At 32.2% G+C, this 27,317-nt stretch overlaps 3 protein-coding genes across 3 annotated transcripts; 1 reads left to right on the top strand and 2 right to left on the bottom strand.

Annotated features, from left to right (window-relative positions):
• Positions 1 to 225: 225 nt before the first annotated feature.
• Positions 226 to 8,564, bottom strand: LOC131855530 (telomerase Cajal body protein 1 homolog). The gene is made up of 5 exons (XM_059206804.1): positions 8,488 to 8,564; positions 2,569 to 2,757; positions 1,848 to 2,011; positions 923 to 1,212; positions 226 to 793 (listed from the first exon to the last, which is right to left on the bottom strand). Exons 1-5 carry the CDS (start codon positions 8,562 to 8,564, stop codon positions 521 to 523), a joined length of 993 nt encoding a protein of 330 aa, XP_059062787.1. The 3' UTR covers positions 226 to 520.
• A 329-nt stretch (positions 8,565 to 8,893) lies between these two features.
• On the bottom strand, positions 8,894 to 12,785 carry LOC131855622 (telomerase Cajal body protein 1 homolog). The gene is made up of 5 exons (XM_059206911.1): positions 12,100 to 12,785; positions 11,237 to 11,425; positions 10,516 to 10,679; positions 9,591 to 9,880; positions 8,894 to 9,461 (listed from the first exon to the last, which is right to left on the bottom strand). The coding sequence occupies exons 1-5, from the start codon at positions 12,600 to 12,602 to the stop codon at positions 9,189 to 9,191; spliced, it is 1,419 nt and encodes a 472-aa protein (XP_059062894.1). The 5' UTR covers positions 12,603 to 12,785; the 3' UTR covers positions 8,894 to 9,188.
• Positions 12,786 to 12,988: 203 nt separating this feature from the next.
• Positions 12,989 to 26,826, top strand: LOC131855620 (hormone-sensitive lipase). Its single transcript, XM_059206909.1, has 16 exons — positions 12,989 to 13,128; positions 13,206 to 13,490; positions 15,129 to 15,286; positions 15,845 to 16,031; positions 17,183 to 17,396; positions 18,312 to 18,502; positions 18,791 to 19,040; positions 20,080 to 20,289; positions 20,975 to 21,097; positions 21,565 to 21,714; positions 22,363 to 22,504; positions 22,784 to 22,876; positions 23,625 to 23,720; positions 24,331 to 24,475; positions 25,344 to 25,469; positions 25,732 to 26,826. Exons 2-16 carry the CDS (start codon positions 13,206 to 13,208, stop codon positions 25,831 to 25,833), a joined length of 2,472 nt encoding a protein of 823 aa, XP_059062892.1. The 5' UTR covers positions 12,989 to 13,128; the 3' UTR covers positions 25,834 to 26,826.
• The last annotated feature ends 491 nt before the right edge of the window (positions 26,827 to 27,317 follow it).

Below are 27,317 nucleotides of genomic sequence, written 5' to 3'. Positions count from 1 at the left end.
ATCCAGTCATTAGAATCGGCATCGAATTTCATAGACAATTTCATAGACCAGCTGGACAGGCCTGTTCAAAAATGATGACTGCCAATAACTTCATTCTGTCTCATTGAGATAGGGTTTTCAGTTACCTCGACCACTCGCATGGGATATTCTAGAGAGTCATATACTATACGGTACTGTTATTGTAGAGAACGTAAAATTAAATGACAATTTCCTTTGAATATCGGTTTTTATTTACATACATATAATACAAATGAATAATAGACTTGCATTATTACACCCATATCAACCACATATTTATTCTTGTAATTTGATTATCACCACAGCCAATCCACAGCATTTTATAAAACATCTCAGCACTTTTTTTTATTGGTTAGTTATAAACAAGATACACAATCAAATAATGTACGTATGACTCTTTACAAAATATGCAATTTAATGAAAAATTGAATGTTATTATCAACGTTTACATATGATGTTCTAATAATAATATTTATTTTAGGCATCTAGTATATCACATTCCTTATGCTAAATCAGTCATACTTCCAGTCCACCAAAACATCAAACTATTTTCAGCATTTTGTGAATAACGTAAATCAATCTCTCCTAAAATTTCTTTCTTGCACTCGCTATTAGCTAATTGCTCTGCTTCTCTTTGACTGTGTAATATATTGGGTTCATTTTCGTCCAGCAATTTTTCAGGATCAGAGAAATGATACTGCCCAGAACCTGTTGCCATTATGGGTCTATATGGATGTATTGAGACACTGTTGCAACAATCTTTATGTACAGGAAACTGAAAAAAAAGTTACCTTTTTTAATTTAATAGACCACTTTGGACCTACATGTGTACAGCCATATTTGTTGTCAGCTTGTTTGACATTCTAATTTCATAAGAAAATGTATATATATCTCGAAACCCTACCTTAAATGTAACTGTATCAGACTCAACATCAGTGGTGTCCAAACTTGATTTCCAATCCACTTGTTCGAGATCCCATACTTTAAGTATCCCATCTGTTCCACCAGACACCAGATATCTACCACACGGTGATATATCGAAATATACCCTTTGATTGGTGTTGACAACTCTACTTAAGATATTCAGTGGCCGCCTGTAGTATCTGATATCCCACACGAGAAGACGATGATCTTTACGTGCACCTGATACAAGTCTAAGGCCATCAGATGTGAACTTTGCATGTGTTACGCCACCTATAAAGATTAAGATGTAAGTAAGAGGAATCTAAAATTTATGTAAAAATAATAAATATACCATGGAAATAATAGTGAAAATATTTTATGTATTATTAATTCTCAAAGTCAAAATTATTTAATAAGATCAGATACTTATGCAGATGAATAACTTTTTAGGTCCTACTGTCTGGCAGGAAACTCAACTGGAACTTTTATGTTATTATTACTGCTTTTAACAGTATATTATTCTATTACTTAAATAGTTTATATATTTAATATATAAAAATTCCCATGTCTAACAACTAACTCCATACTGTCTCCCAAATAATCCCAAATTATTCTAATCCTGTTGGCCGCCTTTAGTATTACGGATAGCCGAAACGATAGCGGGCAAGTGCAGACAGCACTGTACACCTGCGGAATATGTTATGAAGCAGCTGAAGGCTAACTCCTGCAGACAGATACAACTTTAGTCTGAGCACCACTAGGCGTTTGTACCTCGGCTCAGATCGACCTAATTTCAACGTTAATTTTCCCTGTTAGAATTAGATGGCGGATCGATTGGAGGGAGGGACTATAACCATTTACAATATAATAACCTTTACTCAATTAGTACCTACTTATATTTTGTATGACAATGTACAATTTATCACCTGAATGTCCATGCATTTTTCCTATACTTTTGTAGTTTCCCATTTCATTAATGTTGTACAAACTAATAGTGGTGTTCCAAGAACCTACAGCCAATAAATTGCTATTGGTAGCAAAGCATGATGCAGCACTAGCGATTTTATGTTCAGAGAAATCTCTGCCTGGCCTGAAATGTAATAAAAAACATGAATAATAATAATAACCCTGCACAATACATAGCACCATCTAGTCTCTAGCTAAGCAGAGCTTGTGTTATAAATATAACTTATACTTATAACACAAGCTCTGCACTTATAGATATTTGTTTTTTATAAACCCATACATAATATATTTATATATATAAAAACAACCAGACCAATACAAACAATCATACTCATGAATACAAATGATTGTGAGGAATATAACCTGATACCATAGGAAGTAAAGAGGTGTGCTAAACTGCTAGACCACCATAGCTAGCTATATTAATATTGTAATTATTTTCAACTAAATCTATAAAGAAATAATGATATTATAAATGTGAATGTGTGTTCGTTTGTTAATTTTTAGCAACTAAGCTCAAGGGACATAAATGAAAGACCCTCCTTATAATACTATTTTCCATATCCAATTTGATTAAGATTAATTCAGCAATTCAGTCATGAAAATGTAACAAAAGGCAGACACACTCAAATTTGTATGTAATACTAGTATAGAATTATAGATAATAATTGATATATTTACCTCTCCACATCAAATGTTCTAATAACTTTCTTATATCCAGCAATAATTCTGGCTCCCTCTACACTGAAAGTAACAGAGAGAGCAGGTTCCATCTCATCTACTGAATTGAATCCTCTATATGAACAACGCAAAGATCCATCAAAAGCATCCCACATCTGTATTGGAGCATTCTGCCTTGTTGTTATCCAACTGCAAATAAAGATTTACTCTTATTTTATAAGTTTGATGAAGAATTTCAGATTCTATAAGTCCTTTTCTTATAAAAAAAACCTCACATATAAAATAAATACATAAGATTCCACTTCACTGGATGTGCCCTATCTCCTAATGCCTATAACACCACACAAAACTGATTACACAAGCTAGGAGGACTGATTGCAGATGGAAAAAATAAATCATAATAAAAATTGGTATCATGTAAAAATAATATTCTTTTTATTGTTTACAATCATGATGGTTATATATATATATTTATATACATTATATATATATTATATATATTATATATTTATATACACTTGCACACTTAGTTGATCCAGCCACGATCCGTAGATATTGCTGATCCACTGTCTCTCTCTTTCTATCACTATCTTTGTATTCTAATATGCGATGTTGCCGTTCCGGCCGAGACCATGCGTTGTTGCCAAATGTATTCGTCGATAGTAGTAGATACTTATACTCGATATATATTTTTTCAACAATTTCCTGCAATAGTGAATCCGTATCGGCATTTTTTTTAAATGCACAAAGATTTTTTGGCTCTGAATATATTTAAAAATCATTTACTTGTGTGTTGATGAATTTATATACTAGTACATGAAGTACCTAATACTTGTTTTGATTTGAATAGGTAGCGATATTATGAATTTATTATACGTAATCTAAAGATTTTGACGAAATAAAAGTAATTAGTTATCTGTTAACCTTGACTTCATGCTGGCACCAGTATTATCAGATGATGAACATACTCTTCGAAAACTTACAGCAGAAATATCGTGTTTGGACTCATTAGATAGGTCTCGATGAATAGAGTTTAAAAAACTTAAAATAAATGGTACATTAGAAATAATGTATAAAAACCCCTTACGTAAAATTCAAGCACTTTAAACTTAATAATAATAATAATTAGGAAAAGAGAAAAGCTATACATGCACTGAAAGTAATTGATGCCTTCCACACAATATTTTCAGTATTAAACAACTCTGTTTGTTCAGTAAAAGTGTAAATACACTGGTAACCTTTAATCATATTTTATATGCAAACATTACATATACAAACACTAAAGTTTTATTTCAGAATAGCCAGTAGTTTTCAAGAAATAAGTCTTTGAAATTGTACGTGTAACTTATATATATACCTACTAGTTTTTTCACCATAACAAACAACACCAATATGGCCTAGTTAGTAGTTTACCTGTGTACCAATTAATAATAATAGTAATCTCAGGACAATTCATACAGCTTCATCTAGACCCAAGTTAAGCTAGCTGAAGATTATGTTATGGGTACTGATATAAATACAAAGATTTTTTCGTAAATACATATATATTATCTATACATAGAAAACACCCAGACCGTTACAAACAATTTAATAATAAGTTAATAGTTTAATAAGTACGTACGTAATATTATCACATGGTAACAGCACGTATTATGGCAAAAATAAACATCGGCTGATTTGAAAAGATTTATTATAGTAATAATAGTAATCTCAGGACAATTCACACAGCTTCATCTAGACCAAAGTTAAGCTGGCTGAAGATTATGTTATGGGTACTGATATAAATACAAAGATTTTTTTTCGTAAATACATATATATTATCTATACATAGAAAACACCCAGACCGTTACAAACAATCATACTCATGAATACAAATGTTTGCAGCGTGCGAGGAATCGAACCCTCGACCACCAAGCAGGAATCAAAGCAGTGTGCTAGCTAAATCGCTAGACTACCGACAACTAGCTGTACACCCGACTTCGTCCGCGTGGAATTTAACTTCTTATATTTTAGAAAAATAAAGTTAAATTCAACACGGACGAAATCCCGTGTACAGCTAGTCATCAATAAAAAAACACGTAGGTATCTCTAATATATTATACACTAGCTGTTCCCGCGACTTCGTCCACGTGGTTTTTAACTTTATTTTTCTAAAATAAAAGTAGCCTAAGTTACTCCTTATTACATCAGCTACCTGCCAAAAAAAGTCCCGTCAAAATCGGTCCAGCCATTTCAGAGATTAGCCGGAACAAACAGACAGACAGACAAAAATTGTAAAATATGTTATTTTGGTGTATGTACCGTATTTATATTCATATGCAAGTAGTAAAAAACGGTTATTTCAATATTACAAACAACAGGCTTCAACATTCTCAAGTACCACAAAAAAGATGTTTTTTTATCAAATAAACAGTTTTTATTAAAAACAAGCTGTCCCCGCGACTTCGACCGCGTGGAATTAACTTTATTTTTCTAAAATAAAAGTAGCCTAAGTTACTCCTTATAAATCAGCTACCTGCCAAAAAAAGTACCGTCAAAATCGGTCCAGCCATTTCAGAGATTAGCCGGAACAAACAGACCGACAGACAGACAGACAAAAATTATAAAAATTGTTATTTTGGTATATGTACCTTATATATATTCATATGCATGTAGTAAAAAACGGTTTTTTCTATATTACAAACAGACACTCTAATTTTTATTAAATGTATAGATGTATAGATTATTATTTATTTATTTATTTATTCATCCAAAATAATACAAATTGTGTAGGATAACGTAATAGTAACATTACAGTAAAATTTTGTCAACAACATAATAGCAACTTAAACATTAAATCTCGGTATATCTATAGACTAGCTGGCCCCAGCGACTTCGTCCGCGTGAAATTTTATTTTATTTTTCTAAAATAACAGTAGCGTAAGTTACTCCTTATTACATCATGTACTTGCCAAAAAAAGTCCCGTCAAAATCGGTCCAGCTATTTCAGAGATGAGCCGGAACAAACAGACAGACAGACAGACAAAACTTGTAAAATATGTTATTTTGGTGTATGTACCGTATTTATATTCATATGCAAGTAGTAAAAAACGGTTATTTCAATATTACAAACAGACACTCCAATTTTATTTACATGTATAGATGTATAGATTAAAAAAAAAGTAACAGTCATAAGGCTAGTCGTATGCCTAATATATATAATAATGTAATAAATTCATTTAAACAGAAATTGCGGGAACATTATTTAAATTTGTAACTTTTTTACTGTCCTTCTCCTTTTTTCACATCTTTCTGTTATATCCATATAGTTCTCTCTATATTTTCTGATTTTCTTACTTTCAATTTGAGACTGTACTTATAATTTGATTATCGGATCATTATGTATTTACTTATATATAATATTTATACATTTATGGGTTATACTTAGATATATATTTATGTATGTATATTGTTATTTTTTTATAGAAATGTATATTTTGCTTATCTTTATTATCTTTATAAATCTTTTTTTGACATTTCTTATTTATATTAGTGCACCGCCAATAATCTTTCGCTGCACCACTCATGGTTGCCTGGTAAATAACGCGGCAAAATATTAAGTCCGCCACATGTACAAATTTTTTTGTGCATTAAAGTTAAAGAAATAAAAAAATACAATACTGTTTAATGAAAATGCGTGTTGTCTAGTGCTTTGAGATGTATCAAAATAAGGTCAACAAAAAAGTCCGTGATGGTATATGTCTATCTCTTAAGGATAACCAACAATAACCATTTTTTATCTTTTACATTTTACGGGATTTTTTTTTATCGTATGTTTCCCTTAAAATCATGTAAACTATGTTATTATGTCATAATCTAAAGAAATAATAATATTTTATAGTGACATATCCACTATAAAATACCAAAAAGTAGCAATGTAATTCGTTACGCGCGAATCAGGTGTTATAAGGTCAAAGGTCGGTGCACCCCGCGTATTTGATAAATAGTGCTTCTCTGGATGTCTTTAAGAGAAACTGGCAGTATGTACGTGTATATGTACAAGTCCTTAAGTGTTAAGTTTTTCAAATGTACAATAAAGAATAAATATTTTTAAGTACAGTACTTACGTACATTAATATAATACCTACTTTTTACTTGTATCTATTGTTATCAAAATTAAATTATAAGTTCTTAACTTGACCACGACTATGTGACCCTCTCTTGGCGCCAAAACGAGTGAAAAAATGAACAGCATACGACGACGACGCAGTACCTATAGAGTGGAGCAACTGCTTATTCAGTTTTATTCAACTATTTAGTCCCTCCACCGTTACAATGAATGGAGGCGGATATTACAATGTACGTAGCATTGCGAATATAAAATATCTAGATTAGGTATAATAAATTCATAATTGATAGGCCGTTACGGTATCAGAGCCAAAAAGTCTTCTTTCTTTGTTTATGTACTGTTAGATGCGACAGCGACTTTGTTTTATACTGCACTATGTAATGAATGATATACCTAAATTAAATAAAATATCTGAGGTTTGGACAAAAATTCAAAAGGTACTTTATTTTGAAAAAGTATTTTGAAAATACCTATTTTGCATTTAGTATTTGAAATACAAAACACAAAACTATTTTTGTTTTTAGAGTGACATTTCTATGAATTCACTGTCGATAGCGAGCGGTGCGATGGAAAAAGATAACCGTTTATAAAAATATAATAAATAACCCTGGATAATTAACACAGACTGATACTGAACTGATATAAATAGATATTTTTATTTTGTAAATACATATATAATATACATATAAAACACCCAGACCGATGAAAACAATCGATGACCGATGAGTACAAATGTTTGCATCGTGCGAGAAATCGAACCCGCGACCATCGGATGTAAAGCGGTGTGACCACCGAGGCAGTCGAAATATATAAATAATAAATTCATAATTGATAGACCGTTACGGTATCTATATATATTCGGATTAAAATAAGTATCGCAGTAAGGACCAGTATATAAAGTGATCAACACAATTAACTGATTTTTGAAATATATATACAGAGCCAAAAAGTCTTTGTGTATTCAAAAAATATCTAATTTGTTTGTGTGCGCGGGGTGCGGTGTACGGTGCAGGGGGGACCCTGCCTCCACCGTTGCTGGAGCTTGCATGTATGGAGCATTGCGAATATAAAATATCTACATTAGTAAATTAATAAATTCATAATTGATAGACCGTTACGGTATCTATATATATTCGGATGAAAGTAAGTATCGCAGTAAGGACGAGTATATAAAGTGATCAACATAATTAATTGATTTTTGGAATATATTCAGAGCCAAAAAGTCTTTGTGTATACCAAAAATTTAGCCGTTCGGAGCCATTCAGTCACGAATTATTAGTAAAAAAAGTGTCGAGTATATCGTACTATCGACGAATATATATGGCCACATCGCAAAATAGAATGCGACGTTGCCATACCGCCTGAGATATACGCGATAGGAGTCAAGTTATTCAGTGCAAAAGGTGGAATCAGCAAGTGTGTAGGTTGTGGCGTGATCAACAAAGTGCCCAAAGAGGTGTTTATATATATATATATATATATATATATATATTATATATATTAACTAGAACTTTTATTTTATTAATATTATAAACGCGATAGTTTATGAGTATCGATGGAAGAATGTTTTACCCTTCCATGCAAAAACTACTGAACGAATTTTGACAGTAATAAATAAATAAATAATCCTGAACAATTAATACAGCGCCATGTAATTCCACGGTAAGTAGAGCTTGTGTTGTGGGTACTAGACAACTGATATAAATACTGAAATATATTTTTCTAAAACATTAATACCTAATATACATAGAAAGCACCCAGACTGATACAATCATACTGAATGAATACAAAGACGCGCGTCATCACAATACTTTTTATCTCCATTATTATTAGAACCATATCTATTACCAGAATACAGTACTCTTACTGAATAACCCGTTACAGACATTTATTACCTATTTTTACAATAAGTCACTTTCTTTGGCAGCTGTATTCCTATCGTAGAATACGAATATGGAATGAATATTTTGCTAAGAATTGCGAATCGGCGTAATCCAGTCATTAGAATCGGCATCGAATTTCATAGACAATTTCATAGACCAGCTGGACACGCCTGTTCAAAAATGATGACTGCCAATAACTTCATTCTGTCTCATTGAGATAGGGTTTTCAGTTACCTCGACCACTCGCATGGGATATTCTAGAGAGTCATATACTATACGGTACTGTTATTGTAGAGAACGTAAAATTAAATGACAATTTCCTTTGAATATCGGTTTTTATTTACATACATATAATACAAATGAATAATAGACTTGCATTATTACACCCATATCAACCACATATTTATTCTTGTAATTTGATTATCACCACAGCCAATCCACAGCATTTTATAAAACATCTCAGCACTTTTTTTTATTGGTTAGTTATAAACAAGATACACAATCAAATAATGTACGTATGACTCTTTACAAAATATGCAATTTAATGAAAAATTGAATGTTATTATCAACGTTTACATATGATGTTCTAATAATAATATTTATTTTAGGCATCTAGTATATCACATTCCTTATGCTAAATCAGTCATACTTCCAGTCCACCAAAACATCAAACTATTTTCAGCATTTTGTGAATAACGTAAATCAATCTCTCCTAAAATTTCTTTCTTGCACTCGCTATTAGCTAATTGCTCTGCTTCTCTTTGACTGTGTAATATATTGGGTTCATTTTCGTCCAGCAATTTTTCAGGATCAGAGAAATGATACTGCCCAGAACCTGTTGCCATTATGGGTCTATATGGATGTATTGAGACACTGTTGCAACAATCTTTATGTACAGGAAACTGAAAAAAAAGTTACCTTTTTTAATTTAATAGACCACTTTGGACCTACATGTGTACAGCCATATTTGTTGTCAGCTTGTTTGACATTCTAATTTCATAAGAAAATGTATATATATCTCGAAACCCTACCTTAAATGTAACTGTATCAGACTCAACATCAGTGGTGTCCAAACTTGATTTCCAATCCACTTGTTCGAGATCCCATACTTTAAGTATCCCATCTGTTCCACCAGACACCAGATATCTACCACACGGTGATATATCGAAATATACCCTTTGATTGGTGTTGACAACTCTACTTAAGATATTCAGTGGCCGCCTGTAGTATCTGATATCCCACACGAGAAGACGATGATCTTTACGTGCACCTGATACAAGTCTAAGGCCATCAGATGTGAACTTTGCATGTGTTACGCCACCTATAAAGATTAAGATGTAAGTAAGAGGAATCTAAAATTTATGTAAAAATAATAAATATACCATGGAAATAATAGTGAAAATATTTTATGTATTATTAATTCTCAAAGTCAAAATTATTTAATAAGATCAGATACTTATGCAGATGAATAACTTTTTAGGTCCTACTGTCTGGCAGGAAACTCAACTGGAACTTTTATGTTATTATTACTGCTTTTAACAGTATATTATTCTATTACTTAAATAGTTTATATATTTAATATATAAAAATTCCCATGTCTAACAACTAACTCCATACTGTCTCCCAAATAATCCCAAATTATTCTAATCCTGTTGGCCGCCTTTAGTATTACGGATAGCCGAAACGATAGCGGGCAAGTGCAGACAGCACTGTACACCTGCGGAATATGTTATGAAGCAGCTGAAGGCTAACTCCTGCAGACAGATACAACTTTAGTCTGAGCACCACTAGGCGTTTGTACCTCGGCTCAGATCGACCTAATTTCAACGTTAATTTTCCCTGTTAGAATTAGATGGCGGATCGATTGGAGGGAGGGACTATAACCATTTACAATATAATAACCTTTACTCAATTAGTACCTACTTATATTTTGTATGACAATGTACAATTTATCACCTGAATGTCCATGCATTTTTCCTATACTTTTGTAGTTTCCCATTTCATTAATGTTGTACAAACTAATAGTGGTGTTCCAAGAACCTACAGCCAATAAATTGCTATTGGTAGCAAAGCATGATGCAGCACTAGCGATTTTATGTTCAGAGAAATCTCTGCCTGGCCTGAAATGTAATAAAAAACATGAATAATAATAATAACCCTGCACAATACATAGCACCATCTAGTCTCTAGCTAAGCAGAGCTTGTGTTATAAATATAACTTATACTTATAACACAAGCTCTGCACTTATAGATATTTGTTTTTTATAAACCCATACATAATATATTTATATATATAAAAACAACCAGACCAATACAAACAATCATACTCATGAATACAAATGATTGTGAGGAATATAACCTGATACCATAGGAAGTAAAGAGGTGTGCTAAACTGCTAGACCACCATAGCTAGCTATATTAATATTGTAATTATTTTCAACTAAATCTATAAAGAAATAATGATATTATAAATGTGAATGTGTGTTCGTTTGTTAATTTTTAGCAACTAAGCTCAAGGGACATAAATGAAAGACCCTCCTTATAATACTATTTTCCATATCCAATTTGATTAAGATTAATTCAGCAATTCAGTCATGAAAATGTAACAAAAGGCAGACACACTCAAATTTGTATGTAATACTAGTATAGAATTATAGATAATAATTGATATATTTACCTCTCCACATCAAATGTTCTAATAACTTTCTTATATCCAGCAATAATTCTGGCTCCCTCTACACTGAAAGTAACAGAGAGAGCAGGTTCCATCTCATCTACTGAATTGAATCCTCTATATGAACAACGCAAAGATCCATCAAAAGCATCCCACATCTGTATTGGAGCATTCTGCCTTGTTGTTATCCAACTGCAAATAAAGATTTACTCTTATTTTATAAGTTTGATGAAGAATTTCAGATTCTATAAGTCCTTTTCTTATAAAAAAAACCTCACATATAAAATAAATACATAAGATTCCACTTCACTGGATGTGCCCTATCTCCTAATGCCTATAACACCACACAAAACTGATTACACAAGCTAGGAGGACTGATTGCAGATGGAAAAAATAAATCATAATAAAAATTGGTATCATGTAAAAATAATATTCTTTTTATTGTTTACAATCATGATGGTTATAACTTGTTTAAAACTACCATTATTGACTTCAGTCACTGCACAAATATTCATTCTGATATTTAAAAAATCCACAGTATCCATTTTGAGTTCATTAAAAATAGAGTAAACATTTACTGTGTATTTACAGAAAATGAAGGTGTTATATTTATGTGTGTATGTGTTATATTATACACAACTATACCTGCATTGCTAATACACCAACCAGAAGGTAATAATGAAGTGGGAAACAAGCTATGAAACATAGTTGCAAGACTACTGACTCATTATTGTTACAATTATAATTAGATTAACATTTATAATACAACAATATTTTATTCTTATCTCTGATCTATTTTAATTGCTCGTAAGTGATTCCATAGTGATTATAATCAATAAATAGTTTAACAACAGATCAACACTAACCAACAAGTCTCTGGATAACTACTGTTCATACCAGGATACCAGCAGAAATCATAAACCAACCCAGCTTCTTTTACATGTACAATTGAATCCAACACATCTATTGTTCGATTCTGTGTAATAGAACCTGAATAAAGGTCTCGTGGTAGCTCAGTAAGATGAACTCCATCATTATTTACTACAGATAAGCAACATGTGCCATCTGGAGACCATTTACAGCCTCGCAAATAAGGTTGCACTTCCTGTTTAGCCTTAGGAGAAGGCGACCATGAAGAGCTGCATAGTTCTACTAGAGTTTTATTTGCAAACAAAATTGGATATTCAAAGTCACTTTTATAATCAGACGCACTCGTGGTATTTGCAAGGTCACTAGAACACTGTATTTTATTTTGTTCATCGTATGAATAAGTGTTATCTCCATTAGTAGGAGTCATTTCTAGAATAGTTGTGGGCTCGGGTTCAAGCGAACTATCTTGGATGTCTGTTTCCATGAGAGATGTATCCATGGCTTGGTAACTTATTATCACTAATTAACATTGAGTATTGTCTTTATATAATATAGCTTTCAGGTGTATTTTAAAGTACCACTTTTTTTAAAGCACAAATCGAAAATTTTACCGGCACTTTAAGTATAAAATTGTTTTGGTAAGATTTGTTTATATCCGCATGAATTATGATGAATGAATGTCAGTCACATTATGTCATGCGCGATGTATGTCATTCAGTTGATATTGTCTATCACTGTCTGCCATGCCCTCAAGGCATAGTTGCGTAGCAGACAAAATATTATCAATTGATTGATAAACGGTAAACCTGGATCAGCTGTCGTGTACTCGAAATGTCAATTGTCTTTCTCTGTCATACTGAAAATTTCTCTTGACGTAACGTGAAACATACACAAAACGATTAATTTTAATTCTGTTGGTTTATATTGTTTTGTATTGTATAATTCACAGAACAAAATCTACCGTTGTTAAATTGTTAATAAGGAAAATGGTATAATGATAGCAAAATTTGCCCGCGAAGTATTTTGTAATTATGTTTTGTACTAATGAAGTTATTTTTAAAGCAAATGAGAATGGTAATTGTTTATATTGGAATTATTACAGATGAAACTTGAATTATTCGCTCGCCGGCTTTATTTCCATAAAAGAACTTTGTGCAAAATGGCATTCACTGAGTCCCCGGCAAAAGCGTCACTATGCTGCGAAGAAGGCACGGAAGGAGCTCCATCGACATATGCTATGTATGAAGCCTTAAAAGATTCCTGCCAGAACAATGCGACCTATTTTCAACCGAATGATACTGAAACTGCACAACGATTGTACCAGGGTTTCATGACTATGATGGATCATGTTGATACTGTGTGGCCTTTGGTAGATCATGTAAGAAAGGTAAGTCTTTATAATTATCTATTCACTACTGTCTTAAACTATATTGAGCATATGGTAACCCATTCACTGAAACCACAATCTCAGTTTTTTATTACAGTAAGTAAAGTAATATAGATAATTTAAAGTTGTCTATAAAAAGTTTGTGTCGTTTTAATTGATGCTTGCAAAAAACACGCCAAACTGACATCAGTTTGGTGTGTTTCTTTATTTAATTATTTATATTAAACTTAGTCAAGAAAATTGAATTTATTCAATTTTCTTAAGTTACCTCTTATACAAAATTGCATAAGGGCAAAACTGTCCTTGTACCAAAACATAAATATCCCAAAATAGAGGACACTGTTGGCATTGCTGCTCAAAAACGAATTAATTATTTCAAAAAATCTTTTATTCCTAGTTTTCTATATTTTCAGTATTTAAGATTTTGTTGGCAGTGCCATGAGATCTATGTAGGGACCATAGGTAGGGTAGGTCCTTTAGCTGTAGCATTCTGATCTGCCTGTCTGTCTCATAATGTACCTTATGAAATAGACAGGCAGATCAGATCAGGCTCTTTACTTCAATTAAACTAAATATATTAATTATGTTGCAAGTTAAGGGGCAGTTACCCACCATAATATGACATTGTATGACATGGGGTGAAAAATGTCTTTAATTTCATTATGTCACATTTCAAAATCTAATATATCAAAATAATTATGACAGGAAATATGATATATTAACAAAAATAAAAATGACAAAATATGACATGTCCCACTAGGTGTGAGTGTCTCACAAGCAGAACAGGGGTCAAAAAATCAAATTCATGTGAATGTTTAAGGATGGCCTGAAGAGAGATTTTATGTAGATTTATGATTCATTAATGAGTGCACACATGCCACAGCAATTATTAATTATTTATAAGTGATAGTGATATTAACTATGTATGTTGAACTTTGCCCATATTTTATGATAGACATAATAAAAGTAAAAGTCATGTAATAATATAGTATTGATAATTAATTTATCAAGTAACCACTACCACCAAACCTTAATTTATTTTATGACTTTCATAGTGGTTCTTGTTATTGTATGGTTTATCAAAACATTGTATAAATTAGTAACAATTCTATTTTTTACAATGCCATAAAAATAGTTAACTATTTATTTATTTTATACTTTTTTCAAATTGACTTACTTAACAAAGTTTATCTTGAATTTGTTAAAAGACATCTCAATAGGTACCTCTGTGCCACCTTTCATTCCCCGTGCCTGAGCCTAGTTTCATTAATAATTTCCTCAGTGCTGAAAAAATTTTAAATAGTTAATATAGCCACTCCAATGATGGGGTGAGTGCTCCTCACCCCGTCATAAGACTTGCATGCATTTATATATTATTTCAGCTCTTATTTAAGATATTTATTTTGGTTGTCTACTACTCACAGACAATGATTATCACTTACCGCCAGGTGGACTGTTAGCTTATTAATTATATAAATTACATAAAAACTATTCAATTTTTTAAGTGTCTTATTGTGTCTCCCTACAAGAAATTAATACAAAAAATGGAAATTAAAAAAAAAAAAGTTCATAAGGAATAATCATTACCATCTAATTTCCATTAGCAGATGTTGGTACAAACTGAAAAATTTGTTGTAGGTGGCGCCGCTATACGATTTTGATGCAGCTTCTCCTGGTAATGGATATCGCAGTTTTGTGTCAGTAGTAGATTCGTGTGTGCTGCATGGCCTGAAAATCAGTCGTCAGGTGTGCAGTGCCAGAGATTCTTTGCTTTTTCGTAAAGCTTATTTTGTCAGGTAAGCATAGTATTGTGTAAACAATACCTAAATTTAGCACTAAATGTATCTATTTTTTTTTGTAAACTATATAGGCATAGACAATTTAGTCTTTATAATACATATATATATACATAGTTTACTGATTTATAAAGAGACAAAATTTGTGAGTTTGGATGTCTAGCATGTATGAGACCACAAATACTTATTCAGTGCGGAAACTTAACTAGCGATACGACCTTCTATAAAATTTCGACTGTTATTGAATTTACACCCATATTGCGACACGTGTTTTTCCTATGAATCCTAAGCATCCTCAGCCATTGAATAAAGTTTGGCTGTAGCCTGGAGGTCTACGGTGAGGTTGACTGTGACTGGCGGTTTGGTCGCCGAATAGTCTACATTAGGCTTCCGTTGCTTTGTAGTCAAGATTCCGCTCTTAATACTTGTAAGAATAAAATAAAATATAAATCTATTAAGTAGTGAAATAGATTTCCGCTAAGTAACACCTAATTTGATCAAATATAAACCACAGATTACTGTTATAATGATAAATAATTAAACATATTATATCTATAGGGAAATAGAATCGTGCGGACAGCTGTTGGCTTCATTAGGTACCTGCCTACATCACCTACACACTTTACTGTCGTGGGCGCCCCCTGGAGATCTATTCCCGACAGAACAACACTCTCCTGAACAATTGTTCTCACAAGCAGATACAATAAACCAATATTGTTTTTATGGAAGATGTCTTGGGTTTCAGGTAACATGTAATTCATATCGGCTAATATCTGGCCGCGATTTTTAGATATTACCTTCAAATTATCCTATGTAAAATAATATTAGATTTGTAGCGTATGTTTACTACCCCTACCTAGACTGGAGGGTCATAAATTCAAATCTGCCTAAAACTTAAAAACTTTGCGTGTACATTTATATTTCTGAATAACGGTGGTAATGTCGCCCCTGCCTGTTTAAATTCAAATATAACGAAACCGAAATGCAGGCATTCAAGTGTTGCGTTCACAGCATTTCTGCTTGAATTGTATTTTCACAAAATTTTCATATACTTAATTTCAAATCTATATGTACAATTTTTTCAAGAAAATAAAAAAAAAATTAATCTTAAAACAGTAGTAATATTTGTAATATCAATTGACCATTAATATTTTACATACTAATATTATGTCTGTTTGTTACCTTTTCATGACTAAAGATCGTAATAGAATGTGCATGAAGATATATCAAAGACAGACTTCGGTACCTCTTGTCTCGAAAAAAAGCAGACGAAGTCTCGGGATATATATGTGTTATAAGAAAAATAATTATAGTCATGAATATATGAATGCTACAAAATTGTTTACAATTTGAGGTGGTCAGCGCATACAATTGCATAATAATACATAACATTGTTGTATATCACTGTTGCTGATATCAAATGCGTGACTTATGTTGACCTTTATGTAATTGTAGTATCTATTTTTATGTATGATTCATGAATATACGAGATAACATTTTTGTATTATAGGTAACGTGTAATTTCCCACGCGAAGACCAGTTACTTATTAAAAATTTTTGCCTCGTATTAACGAAGGAGATCGTCGCCTATGTACATGAAAAGCACTACGGACACGTCTTCTGCACCCACGATATTACTAATGTGTTGCCATTCCAGAAGACTAAGTTATAATGCCTCTTATCGTACACATTTTACAGTCTACTTATAGTAAAGTTTCGTAGGCCCTGAGTCTTAACACAATATTTTTATTATTTTTCTTCCGTCGTCTTATGGAGTTACAGTCTAATTGACTTTGTTTTCGGTGTTTTAATCACTGGACAAATTATCAGAAATATAAAGTCACACACACGTATTATTACTAAACTAGATTTTTTAATGAATATTTTATTTTGTAGTTTAACCCCTCAATGCGTGGTATACTGAAAGGTATATCAATTTGTATGGCTGGTTTTTCGGAAGCTTACTATAGCCACGGAAATCTGATCAGCTCTGTTTGGACCGGCGGACAGTACATCATTGATCCAGAGATGAGAGCGCGCAGGATTGTCAATATATCTCAATCGGCTAGCGTCGAATTCTGCAAGGCATTCTGGTTTTTAGCTGAAAGCGGTAAGTTTGAGATCCCTAGTTGGTTTGTTGTATAGACAAATGGCTATATTTATAAAATTGCACTCATAATACAATAAATGTATTAACTCTAAATATACATTTTTGTTTAATAAAACTTTAAAGTGAAATATTTAGTTGATTTTTTTAAATTTATAGTTTATATAATATTCTATATATTATAGGATGGGATATATATTAGGTTCATTAAAAATTCTTAATTTTTTTTATGACCTTAGTATGATATCAACATGAAAGTAAATTATGTGTGTTCTAAAAACAATAATTAGTCGGTTTAAAATAGGTAGCATAATAATAGCATAATTATTATGCAATTAGCATATAATATTGCATAATAATAGCATGATTATAATGCAATATGATTAATATTGCATAATAATCATCCAAATTTGAGTAAAGTCATTTTTAAGGTTTCAGTTTTATTCTTATCATTTTTATGCATTGTATTTAAAGTTTCTTAGAATAAGTATGTAAGTATACAAAATTATTCTAATTATTAATTCTCCTATCGGGGTTTATCTATATATATACCAATTTATTTGCCATAATGATAAAGGAAAACCGATTAGTAAGACTCAATGAATATTTCAGATAACATGGCAAGTAATTTTTTTGGATATATCATATCTCATCGATCTCTTTTTTTTTTTAAGACATCTTTATTAGATTAGAGTATTATAAGATTAATCATAAAACAATTAGTATATTGGTTGCCATCCCTGTCTTTAAAGCTTAGTATGTTTAAGTACTATTATGTTTATTTGTTAAACTTTATAGTATACAGAAACTCAATATAGTAGTATATTATTAATTCTATTGTTTATAATCTAAGTATCCATACAAAATCAGTTCAGTTCCTGACAACAGATAATGCCAGAACTAAATGATTCCTTACAGAAATAATGAAGCGCGTACCCAGCCTCATGTCGTCTACAGTTGCCGTCAACAAATTAATAACAATACCACCAGAGCCCATCACTGTGTATACCACTGATGGCAAGGAGACCACTGTCTTACCACCTACTGTCCACATAGGACTCCAAGGTCTCAACGTGAGGCTAATAAGCGTCAACAAACGCATGGGGATGGTTTGTTCCTTTTTTTGAAACTGCATTTGTCAATTCTAGTCATATACATATAAGTCGAGAGAATGAGTAAGCTAAATTGTATTTTATTGCATTCTCGTTTTGAATTTAGTAATATAATCTAAATTACAACAACAATTGTTCTGGCTCGAAGGACCAAATATGGGCGAAAAGTAAACCAGGGAATTGTTGTAAGATGTATATGGCAAATGCCCCTTTTACACTGTATATTATTTCAATGTTTTTATGAAGACAACAAATATATAATATTATTAACTACTTCTTATACAGGTTGATGAAGGTTCTTCAACTTTGCCGCCGGCCGACGGCATCATCTTCCACTGTCATGGCGGGGGCTTCGTGGCGCAAAGCTCTAAATCTCACGAGACGTACTTAAGAGATTGGGCGGCCAAGTTGAATGTACCAATACTGTCAGTGGACTACAGTCTCGCACCACAAGCACCGTTCCCGAGGGCCTTGGAGGAAGTCTATTATGCTTACTGCTGGATGATGAATAATTTCAAGGAGTTGGGCACAACAGGTAATCATTTTGTCTTTTTTTGACGGCCATGGAGGTTTAGCAGTTTTGCAGGCGGTGTGCTAAACTGCTACTTCTTCCGATGATCGTGGGTTCGATTTCTCGCACGGTATAAACATTTGTATTCATAAGTATGATTGTTTGTTTTGGTCTGGGTGTTTTATATGTATAATATCTATGAAAAAAGTATATGTATCAGTTCTGTAGTACCCAACTACAGACAACTACACTTAATAGCTATAGCACTTAATAACTTGGGTATAGATGGTGCTGTGTGGATTATCCTGAGATTATTATTGAAAGGTTTGAGTGCCGAGGAGTGTGATCGCGTTCCTGCGCCTGTGCGTCAAAATCTATTGCCGTCTAGCGCTCCGCATAAAGCCAAGAACTGGACAATTTTTGGAAGAGACACAGATTTATTTGTAGGAAAGGGTGACTGCTATATACTGCTGGCACCAAAGCGACGGATTTTCTTGGCATTTTTAGACATAAAGAAGAAAATCCTATGGCACTCAAACAGTTAAAGTAATAATATAGATTTCCCAATTATTCCACTTCTTTTTATTCAAATATTTTTCTGTCCAGCTGTTAAGTTTTATTCGGTGCGCTCAATCGCTGGCTAGTTGTAAAGGAATCGACCACGATGGTTTCCTGAGGGACAGTGTGACATAGTACATTGTTAGCATTGGAGCCAATACTAGTTCCCATTACTAATAATTCTATCACTCTCCACTCGAATCAGGAACCAACTGTTGATGTTGTGATGAATGTAGCATTGGCTAATTATATTCATATTTCGTGAATAAATTATCTACACAACGTGTCCAAGTGTGAACCTACCGCCGTTTCATGGATTGTTTAGTTAATTTGGAAGTTTCCATTACTGGAGTATTCCATTAAGGACTTTAAATTGATATAAAAGAGTTTTTTTTTGTAATATATTATACATATCATTATTACTACTAATATTAGAATATAGACAAATGAAATAAAATTAAAATCGAAAATTATATATGTTAAATATATATTTATATCTTTATAGGCAAAAGAATAGTGTTTGCCGGGGATTCGGCAGGAGCTAACCTCATAACTGGCTGTACACTAAAGATACTCTCTTCTGGACTCCGTAGACCTGAAGGTCTATTTATGGCATACGCACCGTTACTGGTCAGCTTCATACCCAGCCCGGCCCGGCTTCTATGTCTCATGGACCCATTGCTACCTTTTGGATTCATGATGAGATGTTTAAAAGGTGAGTGATTTCTATTTTTATAATAATAGATTTATTAAGCAACACACCGTTTAACCGAAGAAAACTGCTTGGCCACAAATAAAAATGAGGCTGACAAAGTGGTCAATTCATAATATTAAATACAATACTTAAAACATTATATACTGTTTATATATATTTATATTGTACGCACAATGACTAAATGCATAAAGTAGAGTATGTTAGACTCTATTGTACGCATTTAGTTTCTCATTATATTTTTTATACCAATCAAACATACGGCCATTCTGATGGTAGACGGATACCATAGGTTATGTATACTGCGTTATTATGGAGTCAGCTGTTTAATGGAAAATAATGCTGTGCTAAACTAATCTGTATTGGCTTTTAAGCAGATGAGATTAAAAAATATAACCCAAGTCATAATAATGTAATAAGTTAACATTTATTACATAACTAGCTAACTCGCGCTACTTCGTCTGCATCACACTTACAGGACATGACATTTATCATTATATTTCAACCAATTTACATAATATATTTTTAAATTATTGCCTTTGTGTTATTATTATATATAAGTTACGTTACTGTAAAGTTTCATCAAAATCCGTTCAGTATTTTTTGCGTGTACGAGTAACAAACATCCATCCATTCATTCATATGTATAACTTTTCACGTTTCTAATATATATTTTTTTTTCTTATAGCATACGCCAGTCCTAACACTAGTACGAAAGGCAAAGAGGACAAACATAAAGATCCAAACACAGTGTCCAACGCAACGACGCCCCTAGATAGTAATGGATTCCTTAAAGTTAGTCCATCACAAGGTAAAAACTCTTCATAATATGCATTCATATAATTTAATTTGGAAATAATTAAGTGAAAAATCTACCTTTAATAATATAATATAATAAAACACTCGTGTATTTTTTATGTATATATTTTTCTGTGCGCCTGAAAGGGTTACATTATTATTCTTTTAGTGATCACCCAGTCGAAATTAGTCCATAATGAATTAAAATTAGAAGTTTGCATATTAATAAATTTATATTGCCAAAGTTTATACTTGTGTGGGTCAAATACTATTATGTATAATAGTATTATATGTATGATTAAAAAAATATTAACGTTCTGCACTCTTCATCTATATAAAATAAAATAATTTCATACTCTACTGTATGCGAAATTTTCATAAAAAGTGATTCTAAGTTCTTGCTTCACGTATTAATATATTGATTATACAAACTGCTTATAAAGGTAATTAAGACTCATGTTTGATTTATTTTTTTATTAGAGGGTGTAAGTGAAGGTCCATCGTCATTCGAAGAAGTTTCACCATCGGATCTGGCCGAGTTGCAGGCACACAAGTCTGGCAGTGAACGCAGAAAGTCATCTGACACCACTATAAGTGCCGCGTCATTGCAGAGTGAACACACAGCCACCGGTAAGCATATTGCTAATTATCATCATCAGCCTTTACTTTCTCTATAACTTTTATGCATATTATCTTTCATACATCTATCTTTTCTTTGCTTGATCTTTATCTTTACGTCCATCTTTTTATATTAAGACATACAAATTATGGTCCTCACACCTCCGCATGACATGTCCATATCAAGAATTTTTACCAGTAGTATTAATCCAATTGGCTACACGAAAATAAATTGGATACAGGCAAACTGTATCCAATTTGAATACCTAATAAGCTGTCGGCCAACCTAACAGAAATGCGGTGCATATTTTACACCGCGTTACTATAGTCTATGACAAATAAATAAAATAGAAGTGTAAATTGAATTACAAACAAATGTTTGGAATTTCAAATGAACAGCTCTTAACTATATGCATATGAAAGTATATGTCTCTCTCTGTCTGTTTGCTTTTACTTACTTCTGAAGCCTCTTTACTTTACTTTTAGCACATTTGTTTATTTTAATAAAAAAAAGTATAGTACAGCATCTATAGCGAGACATCTTAGTCTAAAATCAGATAGGACTATGTGATTTGAACAGGATTTTATTCGTACAAAGCATAATACCAATGCTATAAAATATAATTTTGCTTTCACGTCACGCACGACGATTTGTCACAGGCATAACTCCGCCGGAGGACAGATCACAGCAATACGTATCAGATTTCTTGGAGAGATACGTATTGGATAGCGACACAGACAGTGAAGGACGCCGGATACCGATCATCAAGCCCAACAACAAAGCTCTTGATGACTCTCACAGGTAAGTGTGTTGAATTTATATAATCTCATATATAACTATGTTATGTGGAATTGGATAAGTTTATGCATCAAGTAGAACGTTGCGTGAATGAGAAACAGTGTGCGAGAAAAAGAGAAGATCAGCTGGAGAAACAAAAGTAAGAATTAGAACGAAAACAATAGAATAAAACGGAAGAATAAATGGAAGTTTGCATACGGAAATAAGTTTTGTTAAAATTAAAGCAAGTATATGATATGAGTAACTTATTTTATTATTTGATAAATCGATGTAAATTTCTAGAGAGGCAGAATCGGAAGCATCGAGTACATTAATAGGTGAACCGCCGTTAGTGGACGATCCAGATCACAAGGACAAAAGAAGGATAAAAACTCGGTAATACCATAATTTATACAATATATATTCTCTTCTCTTTATTATTTAATACAACCTGTCGACCCCATGAGTGCAATTCTTTATTTTACATTACAATTCTATCAATATTTTATTAATTCAAATGTTCATTTTGACTCTTTGTTTTGTTCCCTTAATCATCACTAATCGTCATCCTTGTCATGATAAACAATAAGGACACATTGTAGTATTACTCCTCAAAATATGCATGTGTCCACAATATAAAAAGTCAGATCTGATTTAGTGCTCATTACATACGTTGGCGCGGTACTAGTAAAAGTAAAGTAACTGTTAATAATATAATACTGTTAACACAGATATATGTACCATTCCCTTGTCATTTATTAAGAAATATTACATTTTAATACTGATATAAGTAATAATAGATAACGCTTAAACAATTAACACAGTGCTTTCTTGTCTCAGGGTAAACAAATGGGTATTAGACAACTGATAAAAATACTTAGTTTTTTTTGCAAATACATAACGTAAAAAAAAATACTCATGCCGATATAAACAATCATACACATGAATACAAATGTTGGCAACGTAAGAGATCCGCAACCATCGGAAATAAAGCACTGTGCTAAATAACTACACCACCGAGACAAAATATAACATTTTAACTGATAAATTGACTGACAGGGTGATATTTTGAATATAAAATTGAGTGACTACTACTATTACTAACGTATTCGCCCACTAATAAAAGATTTTGTAAAATTTTCAGAATAAGTGATGCAGCTAACAGCATGATGGGCGCCATGTCTTCGAAGCTAGCCTATATCACCGGCTCAAACACTATCACAAGGCCGATACAAGACGAGTAAGTTAAACGACTATTATTTACTCTTAAAATCTCCCTTTTTTGAGAGTCGGCTAAATGTGACCTTCCATAAATTTTGATTTAATAAAGTTCGATCCTACATTTGCCAGTTGTCACAAACATCACAAACTTTTTACCGTATATTTTGCACATTGAGTTTTTCGCTCGAAACCACTGCACTTATTTGAGAAAGTCTGCCCACATTTGAAAAATACATTTTTCCGTGTACGAACCTGAATTTCTTAGTGATACTGTTCACCTAAGAATATTTATTTTGTTACTCGAAATTACAGGATATATTTTAAAAAAATATTTCACTATTTGAATGAATGATTTAGGAAGGTTCATGGAAATAAACTAGTTGCTTTTAAATTGCGTTTAGTGTAATTTTTAATATAGTATGAAACATGATTACAGGTAGTGCAACCTAGTACAGACGCCTAGGCGTTTTTAAAATACTTTATTTCATTAAGTTATTCACGTTCCTACCAACAAACTACTGTGTGTAGAACATAGTATGGATATTGTGTAACCCGGATGAAATCGGAACAATACAAATTATAAATTAATGAATATTTGTGAATCTAAAAAGATATGTTTTCTATTTCAGTTTAGCCGTAAGATCGAATTTGGACGCGTTGATAGCACGCAGTCCATCGGACGAGTTCATATTCTCGGTGCCACGTGATCCACTACTGTCTCCGTATTGGGCTGATGAACAGTTGCTCACAAAATTTCCTCCAGTTAGGATACTGGTATGCCATAATAGCTATATACGTACACCTTAACATCACGTTTAAATTAGACAGAAATGGAGAAATGGAGATAGACTACGAAAGTATTAGGTACTTTGAATGATATAAAACCAGTAATAATAATGATATTAATATTATGTACACATTTTAAAAAGTAAATTATAGTAATATACCTAATATTGTAATGTCTAAGACATCCACCATACTCCCCGAACCTTGTTCTAACAGATTTCTATTTTTTGTTCGAAATTTGGATAACTTCCTGCAAGGGAAAAAAAACAACTCCTATGTGGCAGTCTGAAGCAAAGATTTTATTCGAATTAATTTATTTCGAATATTTCGTCCGAATGGTTTTTTTATTAAAGGGATTAATGAACTACCTATGAGATGGCAAAAGTGCATTAATAGCTTATTATGACTATATATAGATTTAATAAATATATTATTTACTTAAATTTTAACTAACTTGTATTATTACTTAATATAAAAAAAGTTAATTTTTTCATGATTAAAATCTCTGGCGTAGTAACAAACTCTTTTGAAAGTAAATTTTGTTATATTTACTTATTTTTAATAATATTATATAAATAAACTCAATGGAAGTTATTTAGAATAGTATAGAATAGTCTTATAAAGTGTAATATTTATTTAAAATAGTAATAGGCAAGTGTTTTTCTTATTCGTCTTGCTGGAATCTGCTTTCCGAATGTGTGGTAGTATAAAATAAACTATTAAGAACTGCTAATTTTAACCTTATTTGAATAAAGATGGTTTATTTTATATTGTACGGCTAGCTTTAGGAGAACTAGTTCCCATTGATAGTTTACCAACATCCTTGAATGTTAATGTGTTGTTTTTCTACAATTAGACGGTGCACCTCGATCCCTGCCTCGACGACTGTGTAATGTTTGCCAAGAAACTGAAGAGGCTCGGGAATATCGTCGGCATAGACGTGCTAGAAGGCCTGCCACACGGATTTCTTAATTTTTCACTAGTAAGTTATATGTTAGGTTTATCACTTAATGGCAAACTTACTGACAGCTCACCTGTGGATGGATGATGATTGATGGAAAGTGGCAATCATACATGACATACATGAATAGCACCCCTAACATCACATCGTCATATGAAACACAGGTCATATGAAAAACACACCTGACAAACAAACTATGGTGAACAGAAATAAGGTACAAGCACTTTGTGCTGTGTACCTCTGGTGGTGGAAATGACAATGACAATATTTCTTTTTTTTTCAGATGGCGAAGGAAGCTAACGAGGGGTCCAAGTTATGCATGGAACGCATCAAGCAGTTACTAGATCTGGAGAGCGCGCCCCCGTCGGAGAACGATCGGTTATGAATGTGCGGTCTGTGTTGCCACACATAGGTTAACGTTGTGCCTAGCCCGACAAACAATCATTGGTAGCGTCACCAGGTACACTTGCAAATTTTATTGACATTCAAAATTGAATTTATTCTCAACCGCATTAAGTTGAATTTCGTTATGTCACGTTTATATTTTCACATATATTTACCAAAATTTTGAGGACAATCAATTATTTACGCCAATGTTATTATGTTAAATTTTATTATATTTGTATTTATAAAATTTGCGAACAAAATTTTTACGCTACTAGAAAATATACTTTTATTGAATGTTATTAGGTTGAATTTCGTTGTGTCAAATAAGATTTTTGGAATAGTGTAGTAATAGTATAAATGAAATATATTAAGTATAGACCCAAAATTTTATAAATGGCGAATACGCTAACGACTCACTTCCAAGCACACGTTTCAATGTCTTCTCCCCATAATAAATTAGAGACAGAAAACTCATCACAGATTATCAAATTGTAGCCTGTATGTAAATAAATTCAAGTAACAATGATAATTAAATGCATAGCTTTAACTTGATAATCTATTTATGATAAAAAATTAAGCTATTTCAGAAATACCTGATTAGTACTAATCTAGTTGTAAACTATTTTCACCTCTATTACTCTATAAGTATATTTTACGTATTTCAATGAACAAGTAAGTTACATATTAAATTTTAAATATAAACCCCCTAACTTAATAAACATATTATCAACAAAAAATACTGAATCGTATACTCACATTCAAAGAAACTTTATAGTATTATACTTAAATAATGTGAAGTAATACATTTTCTACTACAGAGATTATGTATTGTCTTACTCTTTTATAATCACAATTCTATTATAATTTGTTTGGGCTATGGTTATATGTGACTAAATTGGATTGTTAATTTTTGATGCATTTTATTAATTTTCTTTTAACCTTCCATCACTCGCACGGGATTCTGTCAGCACCACAGAAATTATCGAACACAAAAATAGATATTAATTCCTTTATTACATTACATAAAACAAAAAATTTTTTCTTTATTAAACTTTCATTATTACGTCACTCATATCGAACATATTTTTAATATTGTCGTTTGAGTATGTGCGGTGACCACGGCACCCCTCGATTGTTCACGGAGTTAAACCGGCGCGAGTGATCGCGAGTTAATAGTAGTACTAGTAATAATTTTATTAATTTAGTTCTTAAATATCATGTGTACTATTTTATTCAAAGATTTTTTTTTAATAATTAATACAAACAATCAAATAAAACAATCATTGTAATCCAACGCGGCACATCGAGGCAGCGTACCCAAGATACTGGCAGCGTTGCCTCTTTGAATGGCCATACTTAGCCTTTGGGCAAAGTAGCTACCAGCTCTCGGGTCACAAGTAACCTTTTTATGTAACTGAAATGGCTAACAAGCCCATCTGATAATAAGTGGCATTCATGTATATATACATGAATAGCGTCAGG

The sequence above is a fragment of the Achroia grisella genome, unplaced genomic scaffold, assembly GCF_030625045.1.
Source record: "Achroia grisella isolate CSIRO2021 unplaced genomic scaffold, CSIRO_AGI_Agris_v1 utg146, whole genome shotgun sequence".
Lineage (NCBI taxonomy): Eukaryota > Metazoa > Arthropoda > Insecta > Lepidoptera > Pyralidae > Achroia > Achroia grisella.
Note: the sequence above shows the minus strand (reverse complement) of the source record. Positions and strands in the feature narration are given on the sequence as shown.

Coding starts and splice junctions, on each gene's coding strand:
- LOC131855530 (XM_059206804.1), bottom strand. CDS start 8,564: ATGTCTGTAACGGGTTATTCAGTAAGAGTACTGTATTCTGGTAATAGA. Junction 2,012..2,568: donor AGAACATTTGATGTGGAGAG/GTAAATATATCA, acceptor ATTACATTTCAG/GCCAGGCAGAGATTTCTCTG. Junction 794..922: donor CTGATACAGTTACATTTAAG/GTAGGGTTTCGA, acceptor CTTTTTTTTCAG/TTTCCTGTACATAAAGATTG.
- LOC131855622 (XM_059206911.1), bottom strand. CDS start 12,602: ATGGATACATCTCTCATGGAAACAGACATCCAAGATAGTTCGCTTGAA. Junction 11,426..12,099: donor AGTTATCCAGAGACTTGTTG/GTTAGTGTTGAT, acceptor CTTTATTTGCAG/TTGGATAACAACAAGGCAGA. Junction 9,462..9,590: donor CTGATACAGTTACATTTAAG/GTAGGGTTTCGA, acceptor CTTTTTTTTCAG/TTTCCTGTACATAAAGATTG.
- LOC131855620 (XM_059206909.1), top strand. CDS start 13,206: ATGAAACTTGAATTATTCGCTCGCCGGCTTTATTTCCATAAAAGAACT. Junction 19,041..20,079: donor CAAGGAGTTGGGCACAACAG/GTAATCATTTTG, acceptor ATATCTTTATAG/GCAAAAGAATAGTGTTTGCC. Junction 21,715..22,362: donor GAGTGAACACACAGCCACCG/GTAAGCATATTG, acceptor GATTTGTCACAG/GCATAACTCCGCCGGAGGAC.